General features: G+C 48.3%; 1 protein-coding gene across 2 annotated transcripts in view; it reads right to left on the bottom strand.

Moving 5' to 3' along the window:
* LOC126544056 (E3 ubiquitin-protein ligase RNF31-like) overlaps positions 1 to 25,202 on the bottom strand; it is a 93,572-nt gene that overhangs the window by 53,651 nt on the left and 14,719 nt on the right. Inside the window, exon 2 of one of the 2 annotated variants that reach the window (XM_055061629.2) lies at positions 5,833 to 5,891. The exons of the other annotated variant lie outside the window; for it this stretch is intronic. Within the exon in view, the coding sequence (XP_054917604.2) occupies positions 5,833 to 5,862 (30 nt within the window). The 5' untranslated portion in view covers positions 5,863 to 5,891. The remainder of the gene's footprint in view (positions 1 to 5,832; positions 5,892 to 25,202) is intronic. 2 annotated transcript variants of the gene reach the window in all.

The raw sequence follows: 25,202 nt of genomic DNA on the forward strand, positions 1-25,202 counted from the left end.
AGTGAAAACTTGAGATCGGGAATAGACCGCAATGCTTGCGCCATCGGCATCATAGAAAGATTAAAAAGAAAAGGGGACAGCACTGAGCCTTGGGGCGTGCCGTAGCTACCTAAAGTGTATGAAAGGGATTGCTCTGTGCCTATGTGTATCGTTGCGGTACGGTTGGATAAGAAGGTACATATGTAGTCATATGTCTTTCCGCCAACCCCAATGAGATTAAGCTCTCGGAGGATGGCGGAATGTGAAACGTTATTGAAGGCTCCGTGGAGGTCCAGACTGAGAATCGCTTGCGTATCTAGACTGCTATTGGGTGTAATGATGTCATGCTTCATTCGAAGCATGATATCTTGGAATGAGAGATTTTCGAAAACCTACCATTTCTGATGGATAAAGATTGTTGTCCTCCATGTATTTACTGAGTCGGTTGAGGATGACGTGTTCGAGTGTTTTACCTAGACAAGAGGTTAGTGATATAGGCCTGAGATTAGAAGTGTTGAGTGGTTTGTTCGGCTTTGGGATAAAAATTACCCTGGCATCCTTCCACGAACTAGGGAGGGTGCCAGTGTCAAAGCAGTGATTAAAGTACGCCGTGATGGCAGTGACAGAGTTGTCTAAATTGCGGAGTATTTTATTGTTAATAAGGTCGGGGCCTGGTGCTGACATTGTGCGCAGGGTGGCGAGGGCATGGCGAACCTCTGCTTCCGTGATAGCGGCGCTAAGTAGGTCGTTGGGTTCGCCAGTATATTTTGGCATGTCATACTTCTGAGCGGGAGGCAGATGTTTATGGCGGAGGTCGTCGAAGAATCCGTTGAGATTGTTTTTGTGTGCATGCAGTAGTTTGTTTATGCTATGGTTGTGGTGTGTGCGCGATGTGGTAGGGTCTAATAAGTGTCGCAAGAGTTGCCATGTGCGCTTGTTATCGAGGTTGTCATGCATGCTTTCACATACCTGGCCCCACTGCTGGCAGGCCAGTTGTGTGGCGTACTCCTGGATCTGGAGGTCTAATTTGGCAATTCTGAGTCTTAGTTTTCGGTTGAACTGTTGCCTCTTCCACCGTTTGAGAAGAGACTGTTTGGCTTCCCACATGTGTAGAAGCTTGGAATCAACCGTAGTGAGAGCGGTTTCGGGGGGCAGAGTGGTAGTGTGCGTCTGGGCGTCTGCGTGTAGTTGCTGAACCCATTCTGAAATGTCTTGAATGTTTGTGGGAGCTGATATCTGGCGGGCCTCTCGAAAATTGTCCCAATTGGTAAGGCTGAGGTGTTTGGGTGCAAAGGGTTTGTGTTTGAATAGTAATAATTAATTAATTATGGGGTTTTACGTGCCAAAACCACTTTCTGATTATGAGGCACGCCGTAGTGGGGGACTCCGGAAATTTCGACCACCCGGGGTTCTTTAACGTGCACCTAAATCTAAGTACACGGGTGTTTTCGCATTTCGCCCCCATCGAAATGCGGCCGCCGTGGCCGGGATTCGATCCCGCGACCTCTTGCTCAGCAGCCTAACACCATAGCCACTGAGCAACCACGGCGGGTGTTTGAATAGTAGTGTGATGGTAATGATGTAATGGTCGCTGCCGAGGTTAACTTGTGAGTTGTGCCATGTGACGTGTTGGATTCTATGTGTAAGCGTAAGATCGGGGGAGGTGTCCTTAGCTACGCTATGCATAGCCTGGTTGGTGCATCGATGTCGTTATGTAATGGGAGTCTGTGGTCTTGTATGTGGATCCATAGGGCTCTGCCCTTTGGAGTAGAAACGGAGTGACCCCAGAAATGGTTGGGTGCGTTGAAATCTCCAAGGATTAGGAGGGGGTGGTGGGTGGCAGCGGCAATAGCTTGAGCGAAAAGTGAGTCAAAGCGGTGATGTTTGTCTTGTGGACGACTATAGATATTGAGAATGTAAAGGCCAGGTGCATTATTTTTGCGAGGAATAATTTCTAGAAAATCGTGCTCTATATCGACGCTGTCGAATTGGGAGTGATTGGCAGTGAGGTGCTTTTGCATAAGAATTGCCGTATCGGGCCGGGAGACCTTATTGTTCTGATAGACATTATAACCTGGGAAGCTGATTAGTCCGTGAGTTTCCTGAAGAGCAACGACAGCTGGGAGATTAGAAGAGGAGGCCAGAAACTGCTGGAGGTGTGCTTTCTTTTTTCGAAACCCCCTACAGTTCCACTGCCACACTTCAAACTCGGAGCGGGTCGGCTTATTGGCCATTGTTAAGCGGAGATGGTGGGGAGGCGGATCGAGCAGGTGCAACTATGTTAGGATGATTCGCGGTGACTCCAGCTATCCAACTTGTAGTTTGTTGGATGTGTGCTTGTGCGAATTCAATAAATTTGTCGAGCTTTTCATTCCTGGCTGTGTAATCTGTATTGATTTTTTCAATTGTAGTGAGTATATTATGGAATTTAGTCTCCAAAGCGGTTAGTCTGTCGTTATAATTTAAGATTGTCTCGTCTAAGGTGTCCTCTGATCGCGGAGTGCTCGGAGTTTTACGTTTGCTGGGGGGAGGGTGAAGCGGTTCCCGTTCAGTGGAGGGGCTAGTGTCCATGGGGCGGTGTGAAGAGGTTTCAGGTAGGGCTGATGGATGATGAGTCGAAAGGGTCGTGTTAGAGAGAGGGGCTTCAGAGGTTGAAGTAGAGGGGTGACGAGATTGGAGCCGCGCGCAACAGGGAGGAACGCACACGCGAAATAAATGAGAGGGAGCGAAAGGTCGGGAAACCTCCGCGCTCCAACCGGAACACTCGCCACCAGCTAGTGTGTCTCACTTAAACGGGGGGATAATCTTAAAGTTTTCGGGGATTTTTAAAACTCGCCTGCGGCAGACAGCACAATTTTTCTCACTGAGCTAGATTATTCGAAGAGGCGGCCATTACTAGCACGATAAATCAATGTACATTTTCAGCTAATTGACAAAAATCATGAACATGATTCATGAACAGCAGGTTGCCATTATCCCTCAAGAGAAAAGTTTATAACAGCTGTGTCTTACCAGTACTCACGTACGGGGCAGAAACCTGGAGGCTTACGAAAAGGGTTCTACTTAAATTGAGGACGACGCAACGAGCTATGGAAAGAAGAATGATAGGTGTAACATTAAGGGATAAGAAAAGAGCAGATTCGGTGAGGGAACAAACGCGCGTTAATGACATCTTAGTTGAAATCAAGAAAAAGAAATGGGCATGGGCAGGACATGTAATGAGGAGGGAAGATAACCGATGGTCATTAAGGGTTACGGACTGGATTCCGAGGGAAGGGAAGCGTAGCAGGGGGCGACAGAAAGTTAGGTGGGCAGATGAGATTAGGAAGTTTGGAGGGTCAACATGGCCACAATTAGTACATGACCGGGGCAGTTGGAGAAGTATGGGAGAGGCCTTTGCCCTGCAGTGGGCGTAACCAGGCTGATGATGATGATGATGATGATGACAAAAATCAACTAATTAACTTAATTACTTTATGGCACAAATTCCAATTTATGAATTGTAGCCGGTGAGTTTGCAAGACGTAGCCACTTGAAAATAATCTCCAGGATAACACCACTTGCCCTCGCGTCGGCGGCGGCATATACGGGTTGGAAAGAGCGCAAAGGAGAGAGAAAGAAAAGAGCAGGAACAGATAACAGACAGGGCGTTCCAATTACAGGCGTTCACACAGGCCCGTCGATCTCGAGAAGCGCAGTAGAGGTTGCTCATCCAACTGGTTGAACCGCACGGAGAGCAACTGTCTCTCAACACTGTACTGCGGGCACTGGTACAGACCATGAATTGTTTCCTCGTCGCCGCAATCACCTGAAAACTGTCTGTACAACCGAAGTATTAATGTTCTACATACTATAAACGCGCTCGTACGCAGAGTCCAACAATCAGGCTACATTGGTTAAGCGAGTCTAGCGATTAGCACAGAGTAATAGAATCTGTCTTTAACAGATCCCACAAATGCATCAAGCGCAGCTTTAACTGCGTCGAAACTGATCGCCTCGTTCACGTTAGCCGCACCACACCAAACAATCAGCTCGCTGTGGCCACACCACGAGTGAACAGGCGTGCTACACGCCCGTCCGGAAGCTAGAGGGGCTCCGACCTCGCGGTGCATCCGTGCCTGCACGAACGCATGTGCGGGATTTGATCACGGTTGCGCATGCTGACAAAAGCGAATGGTAGATGCGGGAATTCAGCTATAGGCTCAGCTTGATGGAGGTGAGGGGCTTGAAAGCGAAACGTACGACCCGGCATATTTTATAGCGAAGCTTTCTGCGCCTCCTCCGTGGCGTTTACTTCGTTGGTTTGCTGTGCAAAGTAGATTGACTGACAAAATACTTCCAGTGAGCGCACCTCTGGTCTGCGTAGTAAAATATAAAAACTGTGCATATAAAACTGAAATTACAAAGGACAATCATCCGTCACCGGCTCTGAAGCAACTGACATTCCCATTATTGCACTGTAGACATATCATGACCGCATACATATACAGGGTTTTTTTTTTTTAGCTGCACCAAATTTTTTAAATTAGAAAAGTATAAATCACGGTAACGTTATGTTTACCATTCGAGTGCACAGATTGGCAGCTTCTAGATAAAGAGCAATTTCCGCAATTACGTGCGTAATTAACGAAGTTACGGTAATTAACTTTCTAATTATCAACAATAGATGGCTACAGCAAATGAGTACTTTGGGGCCCTTCCTCGACACTACCTATCCCAACGCTTCAATTTTGAATGGCGGATGTGGGAGCTATGCGAACAATTAGTTCCCCTTGGCAAGCTCCTTGAAACTGAAACTAGCTGGAAAAGGATACTCGGACTGTGACCACACCCGTCACTGGCATAAAAAGGTGCCTGTGGTTTAGCTCTGGTTAACCCTAGTTGAATGGCGAAAGCAAGAGCTGCATGGCTACACTTCTTCTGGCGTCTCTTGAGCGCGTTGTCTCTTCCTCGATTCGTTCTGTCGTTGTTGCGTCTCTCTCGCGCTCTCCATAGCGACTAAATACACTGGGGCGAAGCGCATATATTGGCGGCGAGGAGTTACGGAGTCGCAATCTATCGGAAGCGCCTCGCTGGCGTAGTATGAGGGATCACGCGGTGCGCTCCTCATAGGTTTTGCTGTCAGCGCTCACTGAAAACACCACGCGCGAGCTCTCCCGGACATTTCCGTAAGTACTTTCGAAACGAGAGAAGTTCTTTACTGTCTAAATAATAATCTTGGGCAAACTGAAAGCACAGAATCGTTTACAGACGCTATTATTGGCGTCTACCTATCCCCAACAAGTCAGTTTGACAGCAAAAGACTAGAAGATATTATGGCTACTACCCCCGGTTCTTGGATAATAACAGGGGACTTCAACGCTCACCACCATATATGGGGAAGCTCCAGGATAAATTCGAGGTACAGCGGTGGCGTAGAGGTAGAACACCCGCCTCGCGTGCAAGAGGTCCGTGGTTCGAATCCCGGTTCCGCGCAATTTTCCACCGGATTAAAAAAAAAAGAAATCCGCGTGTTGATAAAATTGCATAAACAGGCCTGGAGTGTGGCCTGATCCCGGTGACCAGAACCGGTAACGCACTCCCTCACCAGAGCAGGATTGGCCACCCTGGTGCAGTACTTGGCCACAACCTCCTATATGAACACAATATCCTTTGCACCAGGCCACAACCTGTGTCTTCTAAATGACGGAAGTCCGACATTTCTGCGAGGAACAATGTACAGCAGCTACCTTGACTTGACTTTGGTGTCACGTTGCCTGACTTCGAGCGTGCAGTGGTTCACTGATATTGAAACCCATGGAAGTGATCATATTCCGACCTATGTGAGAATCAATGGACTAGACGCCACATTACCGGATGTATCTCGCCAAATCGATTGGTCATACATTCTTTCAAGATCGAGTAGAAGACACCTGCAAGAAACATATCGCACGCAGATTAGAAGACATAATTGCAGACGCAATGCAAGGTTGCACGCGTTGCTTCACACATTCGAAAAAGCGTACAGAGAATGACATTGAATCGGAAAGGCTTCTTACAATACGTCGCCGTGCTGAAAGGAGGTACAGGTGCACAACGTCAATTCTTGACCTCAGAGAAGCTCGGCGCATGCAAAAGATAAGACGCCGAATGGATAAGCTAGCGGATCAAAGATGGAAATGCTTTTGCGAGTCACTAGACCCCCGCAAGCCATTGTCCCGTGTGTGGCGTACCCTACGGGGTCTTTGCTCAAGACCCCAGCAACGACACCCTTTTAACGCCCTCGCTCTCTACCAAAACCGCCGTGAGATAGACGTTGCAGAGGAATTTTGCGCGCAAATCGCCAGCGGCACAGTTTTAGTCCCTGACATGGCTTTAAGCGACATCCCCAGTCCACGAGATACCAGTATGGAGGCTCCATTCTCTATGGAAGAGTGTTTTCCCCTTTCCCATTTCCCCGGTGTAGGGTAGCCAACCGGACGTTATTCTGGTTAACCTCCCTGCCTTCTACTTTTCTCTTCCCTCCCTCCTAGAAGCTGCTATGGCGCTCTGTAGGTATTCGTCTTCACCAGGGCCCGATGGCATAACATATACTGCTTTGCGCCACCTAGGCCGAGAAGCACGAAGGGAACTCCTCAGCCTTTTTAATAGTTCATGGCAAGATGCTGTCGTCCCACAGGAGTGGAAACGCAGCCGCCTGGTACCGCTACTAAAAGCAAGAAAGTCGCCGCTCGAACTGGCATCGTATCGGCCTATAGCACTTGCCAGCTGCGTCGGGAAACTCATGGAACGCATGATCCTCATGCGTCTCGAATGGTACCTAGAACACCACAAGATTTACCCTGATTCTATGGTGGGATTTCGACGAGGCCGTTCATCGATTGAGAGTGTCATCGATTTAGTGTCATCTGTAGAACAGCAAAAATCTTGGAAACGATTATCAGTAGCGCTCTTTCTGGACGTTGTTGGAATCGCACCGCTGGCCCGAGTTGTTGGGGTCTCGGTGCTGACGCCCGTTATTGCCAATGGGTCGCAAGCCCCAAGGGTAGCGTTGGCCTGGCGGCCTGGGGCACTGGAAGCATCCGAAGGTCCCGGCAAAGCATGAGAAGACTGGTAACAGAACAACTTGTTTATTCTAACATAGCAAAAGAGCGGCCGGTCAGGTCGACCGAATTGGAGAGACGGGAGAGCACGTAACTCAGCAGTACAAATCGGAGCCTCTCTCTTGGCGTCCGGGGGCAGCTGCTCTTATACTCCCGGCGTCGCGGTCCAAAAGGGAAGGAGGGAAGGTCACGGGATGAAGGTCACGGGACGGCGCAGCAGGAGCCCACGACGGCGCGAACAGTTGAGCCGAGAGACGTCCAGGCTCCTCATTCGGGGAACTCCGCTCCCCGGCTGCCGCGCTTTGACAAGCGAGGGCACACACACACACACGCACACACGAAGACACGTGGCACTGAAACACGCCTGGACACGCTTGGCGGGTAGGCGTTGCGGCGGCGTCGAACAGGCCAAAATGTCCGCCGTTTTGAACAAAGCCCCGGCGTCCGTTGCATCCGCGCCGGCATTACCGCGCGTTGAAGGCGAAACGTAACAACGTGAAAGGCGCTTACGACAACGTTCCCCATCAACCCATTCTAGAAACTACTTGACACAAAGGTCCTTGTTCGTACATACGGAAGATGGTCCGACTACCGACCACTACATATGCCGAGGAGTTCCCCAAGGTGGGGCTCTAAGCCCAATTCTTTTCAACCTCGCGCTTCTTGGGCTGGCCGAATCCCTACCGGAAACAGTGAGTGTCTCAATCTACGCCGACGACATCTGCATCTGGTCATCAGCGGTCACTCGTCTGCAGGTTCGCGCAAGGCTGCATAAAGCAGCAACACAGGCATCTCACTATCTTCACACACAAGGCCTTACCATCTCAACAGAAAAATGTGCGTTAGTCGCTTTTACACGAAAACCAATGTCTCGTTATCCAGTATGCATTAATGGCCAGCCTATCTCCTACAAGAGAAATCATCGGTTTTTGGGTGTCATTGTGGACCGGGACCTCTCTTGGAGCCCTCATGTTGCCCACTTGAAGAAGAAGCTCACATCTATTGTTCATGTCTTCAAGTTTATCGCCGGGAAAACATGAGGATCGTCAGTGGGCTCCATGCTACAGTTATATCGAGCACTTTTTATCGGATTGCTACGTTATAGTTCTCCCGTGCTTGCTAAAACATACAAGTCAAATCTTCGAGAACTACACAGCGTGCAAGCGCAGGCACTACGTGTTTGCCTAGGACTTCCGCAGAGCGCCTCAACAGCAGGAACCATTATAATGGCTCGAGACCATCCGATCACGACTTACATTAGCACCGACACGCTTAGGGCCCATGTTCGTCATGTTTCACGCATGCAATCAAGCTCTCTTGCCTGCCTGCCAAAACGACGACCACAGGCGTCCTTCTCCAACGAGGTCAGCATCCATCGTGCCTGTCTACCATCGGGCTTCACACCCTCAGCACGTTCAACCTCAGCTTTGTAGTGTTTAGAACAACCTCAGGTGCGTCTCACGGTTCCAGGGATAAGAGAGAAGACGGACCTGCCTACCTTGACCCTGGAGCAAGCAGCTCTGGATTGTTTGAACACTTTATACTTTGACCGAGTCCACATATATACGGATGGCTCTTCCACTCAGACCAGCTCCACCAGCGCAGTGGTTATACCATCACGATAAATTAGCGTCCGATACAAGATTTCTCACATGACAACATCGACCGGATCGGAGCTTGTTGCCCTCCGAGGTGCCGTTGATTACATTAACAACCAACCCGCTAATCGATGGGCAATATTCTGCGATTCGAAGGCGGCCTTACAATGTCTTCTGTCATCTCTTCGTCGCGGGTCGTGTGAACAACTAGTGTCGGAGATACGAGAAATGCACCATCGTATGATAGCGAAAGGACACGACGTCGTGTTTCAGTGGCTGCCTGGCCATTGCGGTATCTCCGGCAACGACCTCGCTGACGAAGCTGCTAGGAAAGCACACGAAGGAGCAACCCTTGTTTCTGTACCTTTATCGCGGACCGACGCAGCCCAACACCTAAGCAAGGTAGCACACCGTATGACATCAGAGAAGTGGCACACACCTGAATTCACCCAAGAACGATTGCATTCCCTCGACCCCTCTATGCAACTGCGGCTGTTACCAGGGCTTCTGCGAAATGAGGAAACAATGCTGTGCCGCTTACGCTTGGGCGTCGCATTCACAAATGCATATACGTTTTTGATTAATATGACGGATAGCGCCGACTGTAATGCCTGCGGTGCCGAGGAAACTATAGAACATCTACTGTGCTACTGCCCATCTTTTCAAAACGAAAGACATGACCTCTGCACAGCTCTCAATCAGCTAGATAGAACACCGTTCACCTTGAAGAAGATCTTAGGACCATGGCCTCGCATATCGCAGCTACAAAAGGCCACAAAAGCTCTGCTGCGATATTTGAAGTCTACTGGACTGAGTCAGCGTCTGTGATCCGGACTGAGTGACCGAACAATATACCCAGTAGACTTTCTCTTCTTTTTATCTTCCCGTCCCCTTTTCCCTTTCCCCAGTGTAGGGTAGCCAACCGGGCTCAGTCCTGGTTAACCTCCATACCTTTCCTTTATCATTTGCTCTCTCCCCCCCTATCTCTTTACCGAATACGTACAGTGAACGCCATTGCGCGCGGTCGCCGCGACGGAGTCCCCGAACCGGCTTCCTGTGTGAAAGGTAGGTAACCGCTGAGAGCAAACTATGTGAGATATGTTCTTAGTGTTTGTATAACTAAATGGAGCGTAATAGAATGAAGCCTCAGTGCTGCGATCGCACATATTCGCAGCGACAGACTGCGCATCTGCATGCTTGTCCGCGCAATGTTTCGCTTTCGCAGCGTGCGCGTTTTCGCACCGTGTCATGAGCTTTAGGCCGCAGAATATGAGCATTTGACAGTATACAAAACCATTGTTGCGTGGGCGCTATCAGAGCTGTTCAAAAATAATTTCATGTGCCGTCGTAATTTCTGATGTGCCGTCGCGATGGTTCAATCTTTTTTGTTGTTGTTGTTGTTCTAAGTTCTTGGACGTTTCAATATTATTTCTCGAGTTGCGTCGCACTGTATGTTTATCGGTGTTCTCAGCGTGCGATTTCCCGCTGCTTCCTTTTTGTAATCCAGTGCATTAATTCCTAACACAAACATGACCATATGCCATGCTTGTTTTTAATGTGCTTCTTACCGCTCCTTTTTCACTCGAGTGAACTTGCCAGTATCTATAGCATCGACAAGTTCATAGACCAAACCGTCATGACATTAGTCGGGCAGTGGACTCGGGCGAGCGTCTCAGTGCGCGTTTTCCGAACATCGCAGACCCGGCGCCGTAGCAGAAATCTTCCTCGCGTCTGTGCTTGCTGCATACCCGAGTTGTAGCCGATGACTGTTTGCCGGTTTTATGTTTCGCGAGCCAAGCTTCACGCAGCTTCTCGTCCTGTGGCTACGTGTGAATAAGGCTGGCACCGGTCTCCGTTGCGTACGTCCGGCACTGCGGCACCGAGCAGTAGCCTACCATGTTGCGCGCCTTCAAAGCAGCCACTACCTATTGTAGTGATTTCAAGCGTTGTAAAGGAGACACTCGAAGCGGGAAAATCTCGCCACTAAATGAGGACCGCAGCGTATGAGGGAATTTAAACTCGTTTTCAGCTCGCTTCGGCGCTCCCGAAGCAGCCGACGCGGCCGCTATGTCCACGTGATCCCTTATAGCACGTCACGCCGACGGTGGCGCCTGCTTTTCCAGCCGTGGAGCTCGAGGCCAATACATACCCCACGCGAGGCGACACCTCTCCCTCTACCCCAGCGGGGCACATCTGGCGGAGCGAGCGGCGACGGCAGCGGCGTCGACGGCGGCGCCATCTGTTGGAGCGCGGCTGCGGCGTTTCTAGGCAACGGCGGCTCAAGGTCGTTCGTCGGCCACGGCATATGGCATACGGCATATGGCTGCCTGCATACGGCATACGGCGCGACGAGCCGAAACGGCTCGCTGGCTGGCGTAGTAAAGCTTGCGCTTTAAAAACTTTGACCTGCCAGTTCAGTAAAGTACAAACAGCGCCTTCACATTTAAATGGACTGTTAGAATGCCATTCCAGAAACGACTTAGTTTACGAGAAAACTGCGTCTGAATGGTCCGCATACCTTTAGCGCAATTCAAATCGCCCGCCCCCGAGCGCGGAGTGTTTGCGTTGCATACGCCATCACCATCCCTTACTGATGTCGGTGAGTAAAACAGCGCCCGATAGATGGCGCAAAGGTTTTTGCGAAAAACGCAAACACGCGGCCCTGGAGAAACCGAACCAAGACACTGTGTTGGATTCGCGGCTGCAGCTGCTTTTGGTCAAGTGGCGTGGACCGTTCTGGAATCCCGCGACATCATATGGACACGGAATTCTCTTATACTTGTAGTTTGTGCGAGAAAGAGAAAAACTTTATTGATCAGTTAATCGGAGTTATGGCAGGTCTGGGTGGCGCCCTCAGTCCAGGGCTCCAGTGGCTCTTGTGGCTCGCTGAGCTTGGTCCAGAAGGGCCAATTGGCTCCGCTGATCCTCGCTTGCGAGCAGTGCCTCCCACTGCCGTCCGAAGTCCGTTACCCTTAGAAAAAGTGAGTTGAGTTTGTGCGAGTTTCGCGAGCCAGCAAAACCAGCAGAGCACTACCCGATAACCAAACCACTGAAACGCGAAAGCGTGGGCGGCGCAGAATGGAGAAGAAACCTTTCGACCGCCCGCGTCTTCGTCAAGGGTAACGTCAATGCGTTTTTTTTTTCTCAATATCAAATATAATTTGAGAAGTAGCATTTCCTCTCGGCTTTCAATGCAGTACAACAATTTTTCATCTCGATTGGTTGAGTACTAGAAACATACTTATAATGAGCAGTGCTTTCGTCATCGGGCTAATACTTGAATGTCTCAAGGGAGTCCTGTCGCTTTTTGCATTTACCTCAATTTCTGAATTACTAAAGCTATGTTCGCGATAATACTAGCGCCTTAGACGTTCTCGAGCACTAATCTATCACTTTAGTTTGACTTGATATTTGCCTTTAGTGACCCTTTAACTCATTGCGTCTCCGTCTCAAATTTGTTTTGTTGAAAGCATTCCAAGTGACAAAGAGCTTGGCGCACGCGAACAATGAATTAGAGATAAGCGCAATACAAATCGAACAATCACTGCAGGTATACAGCGATCCCAGATCGAGAGAAAGAGAAAGGCAAAGGAAAGACAGGGAGGTTAACCAGAGATCTCCGGTTGGCTGCCCTGTACTGGGGGAGGGGCAAAGGGATGTGATGAGTGAGAGAGATAAAATAATTTTTAAAAATGAAAAGAAACACACACACACGTACACACGAACTGTTTCTGTGGGCACTGTCACGCAGCCCGCAAAGGCGTTCCTAGTGTTACGCAGTGTCAGCGTACAATCCTACGTCACAAAGTGTACAGCCACAATTTGTCGGAAAGCCCCGTGTCTTAAGTACCGCAGCAGTGCCTTCATAGCGGATCGCGCTGATGTTCGCGTAGGCCAGTTTCCAAGGATGTTGTTTTCTGTTATTGGGCGCTTGTCCAGTTTGTCTAGGGTGGCTGATAGGACTGCTTTTTGCGCGTTGAAACGAGGGCACTCACAAAGAAGGTGCGCGATTGTTTCATTTCCCCCACAGAAGTCACGAAGTGGGCTGTTGGCCATTCCGATAAGAAAGGAATACGCATTTGAAAGTTCTACTCCAAGCCATTCATGGCCTAGAAGAGTGCAGTTACGTCGTGGAAGGTCGGGCGGAATACGAAGCTGTAAATTAGGGCCCAGGGTATGAAGGCGTGCACTTGTGAACTCGGATGAATTCCTATGAGGTCCTGCTAGGTCACGCACAAGTGCGGAAAGTTTTCGTTGGTTCGGCTCTCGAAAGAGGAGTGGCGACGCATTTGACGCGGTCACGGGCAGATCGGACAGCTGCGTCTGTTCGATCACTGCCATGTATGCCACATTGACTAGGCAACCACTGATATATCGTGTCCTTCGTCAACTATGCGATGGTGGACTTCTCCGATCCCTGCGACAAGCTGCTCATGTGATTCATGACGCAGTGCAGAGAATACGCTCTGTAGGGCTGCCTTGGAATCACAGAAGATTGACCATGCATGGGGTGGTTTTTTTATTTATTTAGAACATACTGCAGGCCTACAGTAGGCCCAAGCAGGAGGGGCGAATACATAATATATGCAAAAGAACAGGATTAGCAAAATTGAAAAATGCTAAATACAAGTTGTGACACAAAATACAGCAATAAATACAAGGCTCAGATGCAAAATACAAAAAGTAAACGTATAAATAAATGGCTCTCAAATTAAATGCTGTGAAGAAAACATTGAGTCAAAAGAATCAGCTCTGGTTAAAAGATCTGGCGGACACCTGTTCCACTCCTCAATGGTGCGTGGAAAAAATGAGTATTTAAAGGCGTTAATCCTAGCACTGTAAGGGGTTAATGATTGTGCATGATGATTTCGTGTTTGGCGCGTAGTGTTAGGTTTAAGGAAGGGGTCTGCATTCATAGACAGTTTATGGTTTTTTAGTAAGAACAGTAGTTTTAGTCTTTGAATTTTCCGGCGCAGCTGTAATGTTTCAATACCGTGAGTTCGCATGAGGGTCGTTGGTGAGTCAGTTACACGATACTTTGAAAAAATAAAACGGATGGCTTTGCGTTGAATCATTTCAAGGGCCTCGATGTTACGTTTAGTGTAGGGATCCCAGACGGTGCACGCATATTCTAGTGATGGCCTTATTATTGAAAAGTAGGTTAATTTTTTAAGTTCAGGTGGGGCAAGTTTTAGTTTATGTCTAAGAAAGCAGAGTTTACGAAAGGCTGAGGAGCATACGTTGGACACATGTTTATTCCAGCTAAGGTTTTTCGTTATTGTAACTCCTAGATACTTGTACTCGCTGACTTCGGTCAGAAGGTGAGATGAAATATTGTAAGGAAATGAGAAGGAAGCCTTTTTGTTAGTTATCGTCATGTATACTGTTTTCTCTAAATTTAGCTTCATGTCCCATTTATTACACCATGTATGTATGTTCTGAAGATTGGAGTTTAGTAAAACTTGATCATCTTGGCAAGTAATTTGGTGAAATAAAACGCAGTCATCTGCAAATAATCTAATTTGAACAGGGGTAGTTATAACGTTAGTAATGTCATTGATATATATCAAAAAGAGGAGAGGTCCGAGGACGCTTCCCTGTGGGACGCCTGAAGTGACCGGCAGGTGGTTTGAATAGCAATCATCAATACAAACAAATTGTGTGCGGTGAGAAAGGTATGAGGAAATCCAACGAATTATGAAATTAGGAAGACCAATAAGTTCAAGTTTGTAAATTAGTTTGGCATGAGAAATAACATCAAAGGCTTTGCTGAAGTCTAAAAAAATAACATCCATTTGACCAGCGCTATTTAGTACACTTGCAAAAGTATGAATGACAGAAGTTAGCTGAGTGACAGTGGAAAAGCCTTTTCGAAACCCGTGCTGATGGGGGGTAAGTTCCTTGTTATCGTTTAGGAATGTAGTTATGTAGTTAGCTATGATATGCTCAGCAAGTTTGCAACATGTGGAAGTTATTGATATGGGACGATAATTAGTAATCAAGGCAGGATCACCCTTTTTCAGCACGGGCACAATCCGCGCTTTCCTCCAGTCGGAAGGAATGTTTCCTGTTTCAAATGATTTGCGGAAAATAACAACCAGGAACTCTGTGATGGCTTCTGCATAACGGCGCAAAAAAATATTTGGTATCCCGTCAGGTCCAGCGGACGCTTTAGTTTTGAGGTTGAGTAGCATGGAGAATACGCCAGATGAAGAAACAATGTCGGGGGTCGAGTTGGGAGACATGGTACTGGATTGAACAAATAAACCATGATGGGAAAACACACTCTGAAAATACTTATTGAATGCCTCAGAGATTTGCGATTTATCAGCAAGCTGCACACCTTGACATGAAATGCGCGTAATTGTTTTTTTCTTTTTCGATAAAAATTTCCAGAACTTATGTGGTGAGTCACGAAGAAAATTTGGCAGGCTATACTGAAAGTAATTTTGTTTAGCCTGGCGCAAAGCACTTGTGAAGTTAGCCTGATGTATTTTAAGTATATTTCGACAGGCACCCCCACGCTTCAGTCGTTTGATTTTTCTTTTCAAATGTATTATTTCTCGCGTGATCCAAGGAGTTTTCTTACACGTTTTCTTCATTCTATTAGGAATGTAGTTATCAATGCAGTACGTACAGATCTCTTTAAATTTATTCCAGAGTTCATCAACATTAGTTCCTTGAAACATGTCAAGGTGCAAGCTGAAGTAGTCTAACACACTTTCATCATTAGCTCTGGAGAAGTTTTTCGTGGAAATAATTTTTGCTGGTTCACTGTCGACATTTTGTTGAATGGGACAAGTAAAAACCACCATGCAGTGATCAGATAACCCAGTTTCAACTGAAACAGTAAAACGTTCCGTTTCTTGGCTGAGAAAGACGAGGTCGAGAATAGATGCAGCTTCACCATGTATGCGCGTTGGGTGCTTAACTCCTTGTTGCAAATTATGAGTCAGCATAATATCACACATGTATGAAGCATTTATGTCATTGTTTGTACTAGGGAAGGGACTATTCCAGTCAATATTCGGGAGATTAAAATCACCGACAAGGTATATTTTATCACGGCGAAATTTAGACATGTGATCGGCCAGATCACATAAATATTGAGGTGGTGAATCAGGTGGTCTGTATACAGCAAAAAGCACAAACGATCTACCCCCGTACGACAGTTTTAAAGTCACACTTTCATGGTTAGCTATTTGCTGCAACATGTGTGCCTCTGTGTTTTGATTCACCAGGACCGCAACTCCCCCTCCACGTGTTGCTCTATCACGGCGAAAAACTTGATAAGAGCGGGGGAAAACAGTTTCATCATCAATATCATCTCTCAGCCAAGTCTCGGTTATAACTACGGCGTGTGGATTGTGAATCAACAAGATAGCCTCCAAATCCTCCGATTTATTTACAACACTACGTGCATTTATATTAAGTAAGCGAAATTCCTTAACACGAGGTTGTGAAAGTCAGTCTTTGCTTTGATAACTGTTTTTATCACCGAGTTTAACTCTGCTGTTATCGCTGTCATCCCAGGTGTAAAGCATTTTTTCGATTCGCAGCTTGTCATTTATCAAGGTAACTTTTTTCCCTTCATCCCTTTCTGTTTTTGCGCTGTCCCACAGTAATTTACGCTTCCTAAGTGTGTTTCGTGAATAATCGTTCTGTATTGAAATATTACTGCCTTTTAGTTTCTTGCAGTTTTTAAAGAGTTCTTGCTTTTCGTTATAGTCCTGGAAGAACACAATTACAGGGCGGTTTGTTGCCTTTTTGCCCAGCCTGTGTATTCTGCCCACAGAACTGCAAGATACATTAAGCTTTTCTGCAAAAATTTCAGTTAGAACCTTCTTTTTCAAGTCAGCCTCAGATTCCCCGGGTTCCTCTTTTACTCCAAAAACAATAAGGTTTGAGCGGCGGCTCCTGTCTTCTAAATCAGTTATTTTCGACTGGAGTTCATATATTGTTTGTTCTAGAGTGTCAATCCTGTTTGTCTGCTTTTCCAAGGCTGTAAACCTTAGTCTCATATCATTCATGAGTTTTTCCATATTGCTCTGTTGCTCTCTCAAAGCAGTCACTTCAGTGGCTAGGCCCTTTTGCCCTTTAAGTAATTCTTTCAGCATTTCACTAGTATCCGGACCCGGATTAGTTTCAACGTCTCCACATAGGAGCAGTTTGCACATACAAAAAGCATTGTAGGCAATTTGAAGAGCCGCACGCAGGGCTACCAAATCAGCAGCTGTCGTTGATACATGTGACGTTTTTAGCTGTATTTTGACGGATCTTGTTGGTATCACCACAGCGGCAGCTGAACTTGCAGGTGTGACTGAGCCATCAGTGTAAACGCGTACGCGGCCTCATGTAAAAGTCCTATGTGGTCTGCTTCATGGCAAACGGCGGCATGTTAGCTTTCTTCGCGATTCCTGGGATGGTGAGGCGTATTTCGGTTTCGTTCAGGCACCATAAAGGTGAGGACGGTCTTGCTGCAGGCATGTAGTTCGATGGCAACGAGGTACGATTGGCAACAATTATACGACTGAAAGTTGTGTGTGGCCTTTCTGCAGGTAAAGCGACAAGATGGTGAAAAGGTAGGCGGGCAACCTGCCGAATATGCGCCCTGAGAGCGTCGGTTGCCAAGTACGTTGATATTGGGTGATCTCGAGCTATGACAATTGTTGCCGCTGTAGACGCACACTTCGGAAGACCGAGACACGTCCTTAGTGCTTGAGCTTATAGTCCCTGGAGTACACTCAGGCTTGTTTTGCAGGTGTTACCAAGCACAGGGAGGCTGTATCTTGCGAAACCGAGGAACAAGGCGTTATAAAGCAGCAGCATTGACCACACCGATTTGCCCATGACTTTCCGCCAAGAAATTTGAGATGTATTACTGTCGCTTACCTCTTCTTTAGGTGTGAAACGTGCGAGCTCCATCGTAGTTCGCGGTCGATAATTACCCCTAAAAAGCGGTGTTTCCGTGCGTTTGCAATTGCTTGCCCACTGACAGTTACAGAGTAACGCTTCATTGCCTTCCGATTGAACGTAACAAGGCAGCATTTCTCTGAAGACAGCTCTAAGTTCTGTTTTCGCTAGTACAGTGATGTTGACGTAGCTGCCTTTTGTAGCCTTGTCCGTACCAGCACTCGTGTTACAGCGGACGCCCAAATGCAGATGTCGTCAGCATAGATTGACACTTGAACTGTGTTGGGCAAGCATCTCACTAGGCCAATGAGCACTAGGTTGAATAGCGTCGGGCTCAACGCTACTCCCAACGGTGTGCCTTGCGGTACTCCACGGAATTTTCGGTGTTGAGTCGTGGCGCCATCCTCGGTCATCGCGAAGAAATGCCTGTCGGTCAAATAACTGCACAGCCACTGATAAGTGCGGCCACCAAATCCGGCTTCAATCAGAGCATCTATAATGGCAAAATGTGCTATATTATTATAGGCGCCTTTTATGTCTAGGAACAATGCCGCAGTGAGTCGTTTCAGACGGTTTTTTTTTTTTTTTTGAACAAACGTCACCAAATCGATGACATTATCTATGGATGAGCGCCCACGCCGGCGGAAGCCAGCCATAGCATCTGGGTACACGTTGTAATTTTCCAAGTACCATTCCAGGCGTGTCAAAATCATTTCATTATTTTCCCTATGCAACTGGCCAGAGCGGTGGGGCGGTACGATGACAAATCTAACGGTGATTTAACAGGTTTGAGAAGTGGAACCAAGCGGCTGCATTTCCATTCACGTAGAAGCAAACCGTTGCGCCAAGACTCGAATGGTTTCGCAACAAGATTGGCGAGCGCCGCATAGGTAACCCCGTCCGGGCCAGGTCACGAAGAGGGCCTGCAAGTCACCAGTGCCGCTTCAAGCTCCTTCACCGAAAACATTACATGTCGTGGATCGAATACTGCCGGATTTCGCGTACCTTTCGTAACAAAGCGCGACATGGCAGGCATGTTCCCATGGAGAAGTGCCATAGATTTGCTCTCGCAAATCCGCCGCAAATTGCTGATTGCACTGAAAAGGCAAGGCGCAATCATGGCATGCCATAGCAAGAACTTTATTTTGGTCCAGAGAAACTAGGGCCCAATCAATGACTAAAATATCTAGCGTTCCAACCGGCCACACCAGAGAAAAAAGACGCAGTTTTGCCAAAAAGACGAAGCATTGATTGCGATAGCAAATTAGCAGACAGCCATACGAAGTAAGGATAGCACTTTTATCGGCCGTATCAACTTGTAAACATTCGCTTGCTAACTAAATTAACAAGCATACGCACACAGCAAACATGAACACATCACACTCGTTGACCGCGGACACTCGCTGTCGAAACGCTGGCGTGAGCATGCGCGGCGGCAGCAGCAAGCGAAGTGATCTTCGTACTGTCTACCGCTTCAGCACAAGCTGAGCGCCGAGAACACACAGTATACGCACAAAGCAACAAGTCGTCGGCGCACCTATACTTCGTTTCATACATCAGGTGCAACGACGTGGAAGCTACGCAAGAAGTTCGGTCACCAAAATTTATCACTCCACGCGTTCCCTCTATGCTTAGCGTCAGTGGCGCTTACTCGCTCGAGAATGCACGTGAGGCTGCCACGATGGGCTGAAAATAATAAACACGAAAAGAAATAAAACGTGCTATCAGTCGTATAAGTGCATGGTTTGTTTCATTCTAAGAACTGAATCTTTCTTTAATTCATAACTGAGACTATATAAGAACGTTTTCAGAAAAATCGGTGAAAACAGCGAACTACTATGCGCGAACGCAGGCACGGCAAAAATTATATCTAGCCTCCACAGCGTTGCACCTGATGTATGAAATGGAGCATAGACATTGGCCCCAACGCAGATCGCTCTCAACATACGGACGCGCGACCGCGCGCAGCCGCCACACAGCGAGCGAGAAGTGGTTCTTGTGGCGAAAGGAGGAAATGCTGGCACTATCTTCTGCAACCCTTGCGGGAGCACGGCTCAGCGCCAGCAGGGGGTTGGGTATGGGAGTGAAGGAGATAGAACGAGGGAGAAAGGTAGAGAGTCGCCATGGCAGCAGCGGAGCAGCCCGACCGGGAAGGCCCAGTGGCTTCGACCGGAGGAGTGGACTGGTGTTAGAGGTGGCCCAGCAGATAGGCAGTGGCAGCCGGAGTGCAACGCCGCCCCCTTTCCCTCCCTTCCCTCCCTCCTCCCTGTGCCTCGCAATGTTGGGTGCCTCGCAACGTTGGGTGCCTCGCAACGTTGGGTGCCTCGCGCGCGACGGAAGACGGCGCGCTTCCTCCCCGCTCCCCTCCATTCCCCGCCGAGGAGATTGAGCCGCGATCGTTGGCTCCCCTGGCAAGCTTTCACTCGCACATACTGCGTAGGGTGCGCGGAGACGGTGCTATCGCCCTTGGACTTTATACGGAACATCACGGCAACGGCAAAAATGCGCCTGTAGTGTCCATATAATTGATATCGCAAAAAAACATTTCTGGTGATATGACTGCGCTGAAACATTAGCGGCAGCTTGTGGTTGGTCATTATGGCGGCATAATGATCGAACGTCAAAAGGCGCTTCCAAACTCCTTAAAAAAGTGCGCATCGCCAGTGTGTGCAGACGTCTTGCCTCTTTTAGTGCGATTTTTTTGCATTAATCAGTTCGCGGAAACCACTGCACGCCTCGACGTTATTAAATTTCCCGCCTGCATATTCATTAGTTGTCATAGTTTTCATAACATAATGGTGTTTAACAGATTAGCAAGAAATCGGACTATTGGTTGAAAAAGTGACCAGAAGGAACAATTCTTACGTACATACGAGGAATGTTAGTTTACCGGGGGGGGGGGGGGGGGGGGCGATGAACTTTCCGAACCCCACCCATAAATATATATAACCTTTAATAACAGGCGCACTTGAAGAAACTTCGTGACCTCGAAGAATTGTTCACTGGAGTCACGGCCTTATAAGAGTAATTTCAAGACCTCATAATAGGAAACCAATTTCGCAGCCTGAGTCCCCTCGCACCACCAAGAGACTGGCGTCTCTCGCGTGAACCACACGACAAGCGGATTCAGTGAAACACGCTAGGAAGATATATGCTCAAGTAAAACTCTTGCTTGGGCTAGTTGGTTTGTGCTTGAATTAGTAAAGGCAAGGCGCAGAAGACCAGGGCTTAAGATATATGGGTTTCGTGCGTATTAGGTCGCACAAATACACATCAATGATAAAAGCCACGTACGCCTTCTGAAAGTTTTAATGCTCGTAGATACAATCAAGAAATATTTTCATGACGAAAGGTCATTTGAGAAGACGTAACATATAAAAATTACCCAATAATACAATATCTGAACACAACTGACCGGAATTATTATCGTAAAGCAATGCGACTCCATAATGGAATAGTTTAGTGACTTTTCAAAGCCTGCCTTAAGTCACTGGTTTTATTTATTTCCTAGCTGCAGAATAAAGGATTATGAGGTAATACATTATCAAGCGCACAAATAAACAACCATAATAACAAATAAATCAATAAATAATAAGACACAACGATATCTCAAGTGCGAAAGGACACGACAGCAAGTAGGAACAGCGTGGAATACCTCACGTATGCCTTACTGTAGAAGGAGCACTCTCTGTAAAACTGGCGCCCTGGTACAGAACAGGCCAGAGCTATGTGATAGCTCCCAACTTCTTTCTTCTATCAAGACTTATCGCCACGCAACGTTCATGAAGGCACACCCCTCTATTAGAACGAGAGCGAACAACTTTCCGAATCAGTCAGTTAGGCCGAATAAGACAGTTAAGCGCGCGTTTTCTCCAAGTTTGTGTAGACTGCGCTTGGCTGAATGTGCACCTGAAGAGTACTACATACGCGGGTCGTGCGCTTTATTTTGGAGGTAATCTGCGCTGGGTTCAAGCTTGCAAACCGAGATGGCTGGTACATTCGCGTACGCTGTCTCACCGCGCGCCTAGTGTATGTTTCTGCTGGTGCTTATACGGTGGAAAACACGCTTCCTTCACAGCATCAGACTGGTTCTGGCGAAGTACCGATAAGCGACGTGCCAACTGTTCCCTTTGTCGTTGGTGCTCATGCTGTGTTTGCAGCCGGTGCACACTGCAACGTCCGCAGCCGCGATAGAAGCGAGCTCGACGCATGTTTTCTATTTCTCGTCGTCGCCATGATGTTCCGTATGAAGTCCAAAAGCCATATGAATGAGCATCGTGGGCAACAAAAAAAGCACGTAACAGTGAGCCGAAATGGGTGGATGCTTGATGGGAATTATCTTCCCACGCGCTCAATATTCGGGCTAGTCGGAGGTCACACGATCAAATGCGCGCTTAAGAAGGAGAGTTTGCGGGTTCTCCACTGTCTCTACCGTAGCTGCGAATGACTGCGCGCGGCTGACGCTTACGCGGCCCGTGTGCCGTATCTAATTGTTGGTAATAATTGGTGGATGCAATGATCCAGGGCGAGCAGGGATGGCTGCTAACTTCATGCGGGCTGTCTTCCTTGCCGGGCTGTCCTTCCGCGCCCCCTAGTGTTGCAGATCGCGTAGTCTAAGTTTAGAGAAAGTGGTTCTTGGAGATCGCTGACAGGCCGTCCTGTAATGAGCATAAAAATAGTCAGATGATCATTAATTTGGGGAGTCGCGGTGAATATCGCGGCTATACGAACCGTTCGCCCCAGCTGCCGGCGTTCATAATTCCAGCGTTGTGACAGCGAGTGCTCGTAGTCATCCAGTGACATAGTTACAGGTTTACATGGTCCGTCTAATACACTATGCTTGTTATTTTAGTAAGTGGATGTTTACTGCAATTTCTATAGCCGACATAACTAACGTATAGACTCGTGTAAGGACCTCACTTTCTTGTCACGATTTTGACGAGCCTTACAAGGGACTGGGTCATCTGACCTAATTTATCAAACCATCTTCAGCTTTTCTGGACACGCACCAACTAGGGCCCAAAGCGACCGCGGCGCGAAGCCAGAGCGCTTTCAATGGAACGAGCGGATTTTTCGCGAAAAATAGAAGTGCAGAGAGAGAGAGAGAGAAAATGATAAATGAAAGGTGGGGAGGTTAACCAGGACTGAGCCCGGTTGGCTACCCTACACTGGGGAAAGGGAAAGGGGGACGGAAAGATTAAAAGAAGAGAAAGTCCACTGGAGATATCAGTCGGTCACTCAGTCCAGATCACAGACGCTGACTCAATCCGGTTGCTTTCAAATAGCGCAGCAGCGCTTTTGTGGCCTTTTGTAGCTGCGATATGCGAGGCCATGGTCCCAAGATCTTGTTCAAGGTGAACGGCCTTCCATCTAGTTGACTGAGAGGTCTTGCCTTTCATTTTCAAAAGATGGGCAACATTGGGCAACAAAATGGGCAACAGTCCAGTCCGCGGTGGCAATCGCTACCGACAGAGAAAGCGCGCGAACAGATTTGTTTCGATGTCCCACGACAGGCGGCACGGAGCGGCGCGGTGCTCTGCGCATGCGCTACTCCAGCTGCGGCAGGTGCGCGGCGTTGTACTGTAGGGGGACGGATTTACGCCTGACGCGGCGTAGCCGACCTGGCGTGACGTAGCGCAACCACCGCGCGCGCGCGCGCCGTGTCACGTCGAAGTGTATTGGCGCTTTAAGGAAGCGGTCGCACGTCAAATCAACGTTTCTGTGCCCGCCGCGGTAGCTGTGCGGCTATATCATCGCTCGACGTCATGGTTACGAACCCTACCGTGGGAGCTGGATTTCGACGGGAGCGAAATACAAAAACAGTCGTGCACTTAGATTTATGTGCACGTTAACGAACATCAGGGTGTAAAAATTAATCTGGAGTCGCCACTACGGCGTGCCTCCATCTTATTATCATTTTAGCACGTAGAGCCGCATAGTTCTGCCAACACGTCTGCCGCGATGCGATGTGCCATATGAAGCAATGGCAGTGCTCAACCCTCTTATAATTTATAAACAACGGCGCACAAAAACGCGTCAAGCAAACACGTCTCGCTGTGTGTTGTGTACTACGCAGACAAAAAGCAGTGGTGCACGCACGGTAACATTTGCCATCAACTCGCTACTCCCGTATTGCCCTAAACGCTGAAGAAATTATACATTCGCAGTCAGCATTACCGCTAATTATCGTCAATAAAAGCAAACAACACAAAAGCGTCGCTTACATGATTCCCACAGTGCGTGGGATCCGCATAATTTTTTAGGCTGTGAATTTATATGCTTAAGATTGGCGCTCATTAATACAATATTTTCATTCGCAGTGAGGAAAAGCGGCTGTAGTGTCCACGGTAGAACGGCTTCAATCCCATGGCCATTACATCATTTCTAACTTCCGTGGGATCGTAGTCGTCAAAATGGAATATAAGTTACAGGGAAATCAGGAAGTTGATGAATGCCAAGACGGAAGCTTGCACAAGACCTCAGGAAAATAAAATGACTTTTTGAGCAGCATGGTCAGGGGGCCGTGCTATGGTTTCAACGTCTATTAAAAATCTCCCAAAATATGAACAGAGGCCCACAAAACTGCAGACATTTTGGGAAAGGTGAAACCGCTGGAAATCTCAGGACAGTACTAGCTTAAATATAAAAGATGACAAAGATTTAAAAAAAAACAAAGATGGTAGCCAAAATTCCGGACAAATAAATTGGCTGTTGAAGGAGTTCAGCCGAAACCCGATGGTGCGAAATAAGGCGAGAATGTCGGCAAGTGTTGTAGAGAGGTCAGGTAGGTCCTTTGGCCGACGCCAGCGCCCGGCAACTGTCAGGCTACTGCACATATAAGCGAGATGCCTAGTAGTCAGTCGTTACAGCGTCATTTCGGTATAAAATTTTGGGCGCGGACTACATCACATTAAATGCACTCTACGGTCATTCTCCGACGGCTCCTACCGATTCTCGCGCCATGACGATGCAAATTGTCTCACGTGCCGACTGTCACCTTCCTCGAACTACCAACATTCCTTACCCGCCGGAGTTGCTTAAGGCCCGTTTATAGTCCGACGTTATCAGCGCGCGGGCGAGCGTCGTTCGCGGTCAGTCACGCTACGTCGGTTGCGTTGCGCCAGCCGAGATGCCATCCCCTCTATACTTCGACGCGCGCGCCGCCGGCTGCTACCTTCGGAGCATGCGCAGAACGTTCGCCAAGTCGCGCGCCGTCCGCGAAAGCCGTCTGCGGAGTTGTGTTGGCGCCTTTTTCTTCGCGCGCAATGCATTGTGGTGCGAGAGTTCCGCCGACTCCGACGCGCGAATGGCTCAAGGGCCGTTATGCAAATTATAGTCCGACGTAACGCGCGCGCGCTCGCGCACGCTACGTTACGTTGGCGAAAACAACTCCTTCTATAGTCCGACGCACTGCAGCGCCGACGTAACCGGCGGCTGCCAGCGCGCCCCGACGGGCCCGGCGCAGATTTGGCTCCTGCTCCATTCGCACGCCGGCGCCGCCGACTGCGTCGACCCACAATGCATTGCGCGCGAAGAAAAAGGCGCCAACACAACTCCGCAGACGGATTTTGCGGACGGCGCGCGACTTGGCGAAAGTTCTGCGCATGCTCCGAAGATAGCAGCCGACGGC

This window comes from Dermacentor andersoni, chromosome 1 (assembly GCF_023375885.2).
Source record: "Dermacentor andersoni chromosome 1, qqDerAnde1_hic_scaffold, whole genome shotgun sequence".
NCBI classification, from domain to species: domain Eukaryota; kingdom Metazoa; phylum Arthropoda; class Arachnida; order Ixodida; family Ixodidae; genus Dermacentor; species Dermacentor andersoni.